This window comes from Corvus kubaryi, unplaced genomic scaffold (genome assembly GCF_017639235.1).
Source record: "Corvus kubaryi isolate FWS band 111438036 unplaced genomic scaffold, C.kubaryi_AGA036_p1.0 137, whole genome shotgun sequence".
In the NCBI taxonomy this organism is placed as follows: Eukaryota; Metazoa; Chordata; class Aves; order Passeriformes; family Corvidae; genus Corvus; species Corvus kubaryi.
In genome coordinates, this window is record NW_024580671.1 from 19,101,843 (window position 1) to 19,109,828 (window position 7,986).

Below are 7,986 nucleotides of genomic sequence, written 5' to 3' on the forward strand. Positions count from 1 at the left end.
AATCAGCTGGAATTATATCAGAACACAACAATCTGATAGGCTTTCCAAATTAAAAATATTAATTACAAAGCTTTTTCCCTGACTGGATAACAGACTGGAACAGCAGGGTTTAGTCTGTGTGAAAAGGCAGTGCAAGAAAAGCACAAGAGATCCTAGACTTACAAAATCCATGTTCTGGTGTTTCTGATTTCTACATTTATTTTAAATCAAAGAGAAGTTGTAATCTGTCTCTACTTTTGTTTTTTTAACTGATTGAACTAGCAGACTCGAGAGTCATACATATTTTTAGTTTTTAATATTCTAATTTAAACTCTTACGAGTTCTTGCTTTTGGTTTTGAGAACCATTCCACTCTGGATGAATGCAATCATGAATATTATCCTGCCATGTTGCTGAATTACCCTGTGCTTATGTTGTCTGCAAGTACAATGAGATGACAGCTGATCACCAAAGCAGAGAGTAGGCAAAATGGAAGAGTAATGTTTCATATATATGAATAGCCATAGGATTTGAGTGTATGGGAAGCCTTGAGGTTGGTCCTATATGAGAAAAAATGTTTCAAAGTTTGCGTTTATCTTGACTGTAGCTCTAAACTATAGACTGGAGTGAAACAGACAGGTAAGAGTTCACCCGACCTTTTGTCAACCCAGACAAATTTTCACCTTGAATCTGAGCTGCCATAAAAGTTTAAGGGATATATCCTTTTGGTAAAATACTCATTATCCTCTTCTAACCCTTTTAGTCATCTTCGTGCTGCTTTTTCCAAAGTCCAGTGAAGGATTTTTTTATATCAGAGCCAAGGAAACTTCTGTATTCCTGTCAGTGTATATTAACAAACATCTTAAAAATTCATTGTTAATTTAATTTCCAGGTTTTAAAATACATGCTTTTATGTCCTACTTTTAGGATAATTTTTCTTGGCTCTGCAGATTAAACACTCAGAATTTACATTTACAAAGGCTGTAGTTCTACGGCCTGCTTTAACCGGTCTGCAGCAATGTTTCTGTATGGCTCTCTGTTGCTCCCGGGCACGTTTCTGCACTCTCTGTGTATCAGCATTAGTAAACATGCAGCCATGGGGTTAGTTTATGATTACATTTTAAAAATTGATGTTTATTTCTAAGCCTGTTTTCTGGGATTAGCTGTTGCACAGCTGCACTATAGTTAATGCTGACACAAGGAAGGCAAAAGTAATGTGTACATAGCACCAGAGTAAACCAGAAACCTGATCTTTAGAGAGAATTACTTGGTGGAGACGACTGACACAACAACAATGTCCTTAGATGTTTCAGACCTTCCATGTTGTTCTTCCTTCAGAAGCACCTTTGTGTGTCTCTGGTTGTTTAAACTATGTAAGAACATTGGTTTGGTTTTGGTTTTGGTTGGTGTTGTGTTTTGATTTTTTTTCAATGTATAATACATTCCCCTTCTCATGTCTTTTTCTACAGCATTTCACGAAGTTTCAGTTTACCCCAAGAAGGAGCTTCCCTTCTTCATCCTCTTCACTGCTGGACTCTGTTCTTTCACAGCCATGCTCGCCCTCCTGACACACCAGTTCCCAGAGCTTATGGGGGTCTTTGCAAAGGCTGTGAGTATTCTCTGCTGCTGCTCTCTTCTGCTAAATAAAGACACCAATGCAGGCAAAGCTGAGCTAAATACTGCCAGGTATTAAGTATCTGCATATTCAGAAGCATCAGTCCATATCTGAGCAGGGGGACTTACGCACAGCTGTCAAGGTTGCTAATCAGTAAAAGACACTGCTGTTTGTCTTCTCTGGTTTGTGTGGCTCTCTTGTTAGGTTAGATGTCTTGTGATTTTGCCAAAAAAAAAAAAAAAAAAGGGCTTGGTGGGAGAAGTGAATATCTGTGTTTTCATATACCATCCACTAAAGTAAACTAATAACAGTTTGCAGAACCCCTCTATTTTGTGTAGAGTCATAATGACTGCTGTGATTTCCGATGCAATAGAAACTCTCAGAATGAGCAGAAGTAGAATGTACTGTTAACCAGGACAAATTTCTGTGTTTTTTCCCCCAAACTGTCAAGGAGGAAGTAGTCTCAATATTTCCCTCATAACTTTTCTGAACTACATCCAGAGAAGTCTCTCCTAATTCTGCTTTTTTAATCCACCAAGGATTAATAAATGTTGGAGGATGAGGGGGAAGAGCCATGAATTATTCTAAATCAAACTTTTTTCTTTGCAAAACCAAGAACATCACTGCTCCACGATGCTAGGAGATGAAAAATCCACTAGCAGAAAAGCTGTAGGATAGTAAAAAAAGTCCTTCTCCAATAAATACTGAATATCTTCCATTGTAATATATTTTCTCAAATATATTTTTATCTGTTCTAGGTCTTGTTTTTCCAAACTGGCCTCCTGGCCTTGTTTTTAATTTCTTTGGTGCTTTTGATTTGGGGGTATAGGGAGTGAGGTGGAGGAGGCCAGGCTGAAAGGTTTTGGCAAATTCCAGATTGTCAGTACTTTTTCAAACCCCTTGGCAAATGGCAAGAGACTCCCTTTGCAGGTGAGCTGGGTCTTGTATTAACCCAGGCCTGTGAGTGATAGAGATCTGGTACAGCAACGGTTCCTGCAACAAGAATTTTCTTTCATTAGCTCTAGAAGACAGAAGATTATTTGTAGGAGAAGATACCTCTTCTATCAGCAAAAAGTGCTGAAACATACCTGAAATATTATTACTCTTTGTTTCTTGAGTATGCACGTAGGCGTTAGGTGGACAGTAAGTGTTTTAACTTGGGCACATGATCATAAACTTCTCTGTAAAGCTTTCATTATATTTGGTGGTTGGGGTTTTTTCTGTTCTGTAGTTATTGAAGTTACAGAAATGTATGACCCTTGTTTGGCTCTTTCAATCAAATCTTTAGTTTTCTGATACTGTCACAGTTGCCATTCCCAAATCTGTCCCTATTAGGCTTGTTCCTGTGTTTATCAGCCTTGTATCCTGAACAAAGAATACGTGCTGGCAGCATAATGAGATTTTGCCCTTAGTTCTCCTGCCATAGGCAGTGAGCTACTGGAATTGGAGAAAATCGGTAGACTGTGTTCATGGGCTTAAATCACCTGTCTTTGGTTGCTGACTGCAGAGAGAGATAATGGAAGTTACACTGGTGGCATGTTGGTGATTGTTTCTCCATGGTTTGGAGCTTGCAGGTTCTAAAGCCATTTGGTGAGTAGAATCAGACCAGAAGGATCTATTTCCCTGATGTGTAAGTGCAGCTGCCATTGGTGTTAATATTAACATAGATACCCCAAGGCTCTGTATGGGGTTGTGCAGTTCAGCATATCAGAGCAAGTAAAGTTTCTCATTAGTAAGCACAGACAAATAGAATTGAAATGTGAGCTACATTATGTGTGTGAAGATGGCAGGATTATTCAAGATCTTCAAACCTGTATGGATGGAGTTCCAAAATCAGTTAAACATGTATTATGGCTTGGTTCAGCTATATCTTGATCTTCGCAAACCGTGCAGCAGCTGAGCGTTTTTTGTGCATGGGAAGGACAGAATTTGAGATCCTGTGACATCGATTTCGTAGCTCATAGAAAGGCTTCGATTCAGGAGGCTTATTTTTGTTCTCTTCTCTGGGAAAAGTGTCCCAGGTGCATGAGACTGATGAAAATCATGGCAGACATCCCTTTGAAATGCAGCTGTATCAGGACAGAATACAAAAGGTTGGGCCAGCCCTGACTCTTCCTATTTAGTTTTAGGGAAGATCATTTCATAAGTAACTCATTCCCTAAATAGCTAAAAGATTAATGTGCTGTTTCTGTGGCCATGTTTATGGAATTACATATTCATGTCTGCTTGCTAGTCATTGTGATGGTGCTATATGATATTGTGAAGCCGTGCACATATGCACATTATGTTGTTCCTGGAAGTAAGTTTGACTCTTCCATAATGAAATTGAAATAATCCAGTTCTTCCTTGATACTTTGTCAGACTGAGTATAAGTAACTTTAAAATGACAGCAGTTCTTAGCGTTTTCTCTTGGCTAGGAAGAAGCATTTTCATAGCTTGTGCTTTTAATTTTTGCTAGCCTTTCTAACAAAAGGCATATGGAAGTCAATTAAGAAATAAATATAGGCAGAACAAATTTCTGATTGCGTGGCTTGGATAAAATTGCCAGGACACTGTTGCTAGTATCAAATTTCTTTCTTTGACGTGCAGAAATTTAATAATATCTGGGAAATCATTAAAAATACAGAAGTGCAGGGTCTTTCAACAATAACAGTATATCTTAAATAAAACTGAGAGTTGTATTAACACAGAGGTCACTATATAATTTGAGTCAGCAGACAGATCTAAAAGTGTACTGCCTAGTTAAATTTTTTAAATGAGGCAGACTTCAGAAAGACTAATTTTTCTGATTTCATTCCTTTATTTGCCTGAGATCACTCATATGATGTATCTCAATATTTCCTGTGTGGTGGATGACACCTCAGTTCAGCAGGTGGGTTTGCCCTGCGAGGTATTTCATCTGCTTGGACCTCTGCAGGTGCTGAGGCAGGGAACACGTGGATCCAGTCACAGGGGCTGAGCACTGAACAGTCAGTTTCTCCATGAAAACACAAACCACACTGTGGAAAAGCTTGAAAAGAGACTTCTACATATATATTTGAATCAAATGGCACTATTCAGAAGGTGCTACCAGAAAGCTGCTGTCTGCCAGCTTTGAAATAGCCAAATTGATGGTTTTCTTTTCAAACACAAAATAATAGTAGAAAACAGCTCTCCTATCACCCCTTCTGCCACGTTCTGCCACCCTGAATTCTTACTCTACTGCTGATGCTGGTTTTTTTGATCTCTCTGGAGAAAGTCAATGTCAAAAGGAAATGCAAAACAATTTTTAAACCCCTCCCCAAAACCAAACCCTAAGAAAAAACCTCAACGTGTATCATGCTGACTAAGATCTCTTGTGTGCTGGCAACAAGCTGGATAGGCATCTGCTACTGAGGAAAGGAGCACCAGGAGCATTCCAAGGGCCAGACAGCCCCAGGTATTGTTTACATCACCTTGCACAAGAGAGTAGGTGGCATCCTCAACTTCTTGTTGTCAGCAAATGTTTCGCTTGGACTTTATGGAAGTGGAAGTCAGGTTTTGGTATACATGAGTTGAAATGTATTTTGTAGACCAACTGATTTTCCAGGTGGAAAAAAACTTGGCTTGCTTTAAGCTGCAGATAATTGGCTGAGTTTGTTGTAAAATACAATCAACAACTTGAGCAACAAAAATCCTATGAATTGCAATAGAAGTCACTGTCAGGCAAATTAATCTTGTTTCATTGATTTAACAAGGATGTAATTTGCACTAGTTACAAAGCTGAGTTTTATTCAAGTAGATGTGATGGTACAAGCTCACCATGTAAATCAAGTGATGCTTAAATAGCAGAAGATATCCTCTGAAGAGCCTTTTGCATTTTCCAGACTTAAAGGAACATATTTATTTAAGCACTTCAGAGCTTAACCAGAGGGAATGCTTCTCCTTGGGCTAAGCCACTTGAAACAGAAAGAGCAGTCTCTAAGATTAGGTAAGTCAGCATTTCATTGATTCAGCTGTGGCTCATGTTATATAGCTTGACCTTTAGCACCAGAACTGAAATAGTCAGTTCTGCTTCAGTTAGTTTTACCTTCGACCTGTGCTTATGACAAAATGACATTACCAGGGGTGGTGTTACCTGGTTTTCCCATGATGCACAAGTTGTCCATGATGTAGTGTCTGCATTGTATGCAAACACATCTGAGAGGAAAAAAAGGATTCAAGTGCTTACTATTGCCTTTAAAATGCGTGAGCATCGTAAGTGCTGTACTCTCTCATACACGTGTAGGGCCCCAGCATAGGTGTGTGTAATATGTAGAGTTGAATTGCAGGCAATGTAAAGCACAGTTAATACGTATTTTTTGAAGTTTCAGGAGTGCTTTGAGTACCTGAGTTCTGCAATGTGTGGCTGCCAGTGTTTTTTTCTGTGATAAAATGTTCTCCATTCACTTGATTTTTTCACATATGCCTGTCTGAACACTAATATATTGAAGTCTCTTTAAATGTTGCGTTCTGTAATAGAGAGAGGATGTTAAGATAAATTTTAGTCAGTGATGCAGAGTATGTTAGGATAAATGACAGTGATGCCTCAGTATATATAGCAGATGTATAGATAACCCTGAGCCATTTTAGACCTGAGTCTCAAGGCACACTTTTTGTCTCTGTGAGGTGGTCTGGCAGACCCCCGTTATGAAAAAGCCTCTTTCTCTTCACTAGCTTTTGGGTTGAGCTTTTAGCAGCTTCAGTATGAGCTTCAGTCTAGGATGTGACATGTGTGAAAGCTTTTGTAGTTCATCACTTTGGTCTTTGTAAAAATGGGGCTCTCGCTTTCTTTACTGCAAAATCCAGAAATCTCTGTATATGCAAGGTTCAAGAATTTGAAAGTCTTTCTGTGTGAATGATGTCATTTTTATCATGCTGGAGGATTTTACAGAGGAACACAGCAAGAATATCTTATTGGACATCTTTCGATGTATTGTCTCGTGGATTTTGATCTGAATGTGTATCTGATTTCTTTGCAGTTTCTCAGCACCCTTTTTGCCCCTTTAAATTTTGTGATGGAAAAAGTAGAAAGTATCCTGCCCTCCAGCCTGTGGCACCAGCTGACGAGGATCTGAGGGAGTATGCCTGCTGACTGACTGCCATGACATCTGTGCCAACTTTTTGTTGACCACAAGAAAGCATGATAAAAAAGGGAAGCAGTTATAAGACTTAAAAAACTCTTCATGGATTGTCTGTTCTCATATAAAAACTGTTTTGTTGTACAAAATACATTGATGTTAGGTTCTATTATATTTTGCCTTCAGAAAAGAAAAAAATAAACTTTTGTGTATTGTAGCATTTGCTGTCTTTTGACTTTTTCAGAACACAGATTCTATGGGGTTTTTTTTAAAACGTGTGGTATCTGTTTCACCAGAGCTAGGGCGTGGCTACACATTCAGGTAATGAAAAGACACTACTAATGTTACAATTAAGCAAGATTGTCACTGCCTTTTCTTATGGAGCTCAATTAGGGTGAGACCCTCACCTCTACAGATGGTCTAGATGAGGCTTCTAGACAGTCAAAGCTCTTGCTTAAAGCAGCTTTAGGCTCTCCAGGCAGTTTGGATGGCACACTGGGCTTCTTATTCCCTTCTCTGCGCAGAGGTCAGCTTATCCTCATTTGAATTTTCAAGAAGCCCACATAATTGACAGATTTTCTTCACACCCTTGCTGTTTCAGGTACCTTCGGAAGGCTCATTAGCAAAATTGATGTTAGTTCATGCACAATTAATAGAGAGGTTGGTGTTTCACTATACTGCTCACCTCAGGTAATCTTATCCTTGTGCTGTGACTGTTTAGGCTAAGTATTCATTTATGACTTAGCCACTCTAGATGGAAATTTCCAAGACCAGCTCTAAGATGAAGATTTTGATGTGGAAGTTGAAGCAAGCAGTCCTCTCTGTCAAGAAATGAAAATGCATCCTTACAGATGCCTCAAGGCTATTTTTTCCCTAACTCGCCCTCTAGATAAGGAAGCATAACCCTGATGCAGTGGATCAAAAATGCCACCACTTTACCATTTTAACTTTGCTGTTGCTCTTAAAATGCTGAGTGGTTTAAGGGACTGGGATCACCAGCAGATAAGTTTGTTTATCAATGAGGAAATGAGTGAGCAAAGACAAAACTCCCAGTACTAGAATTGGTATAAAAGGAAAGTGTTTCTTAACAATAGGAGATGCATGACATTATTTTTTTTTCACTTGATCAGAGACACAGTAGTAGAAGACAGATGTTTGTCCAAGTGAGCAAAAGTACCATGTTAACACTGCTGTGCTATGAAATTAAAAAAAGGCAGCCCCACGCCAGGAGAAATCAGCTGTAAGAGTGAGACCTGGGGAGGATATAGGAGATCAGAGAGCCCCATGGACAAATGTTAGACCTGGTGGGGCTGTT

The 7,986-nt window shown here is 39.1% G+C and overlaps 1 protein-coding gene across 2 annotated transcripts in view; it reads left to right on the top strand.

Annotated features, from left to right (window-relative positions):
• Window positions 1-6,888, top strand: part of ST7 (suppression of tumorigenicity 7) — a 143,113-nt gene extending 136,225 nt beyond the window's left edge. For both annotated transcript variants that reach the window (XM_042018085.1, XM_042018086.1), the window contains exons 14-15: window positions 1,448-1,587; window positions 6,573-6,888. In XM_042018085.1, the coding sequence (XP_041874019.1) occupies window positions 1,448-1,587; window positions 6,573-6,668 (236 nt within the window). In that variant the 3' untranslated portion in view covers window positions 6,669-6,888. The remainder of the gene's footprint in view (window positions 1-1,447; window positions 1,588-6,572) is intronic.
• The last annotated feature ends 1,098 nt before the right edge of the window (window positions 6,889-7,986 follow it).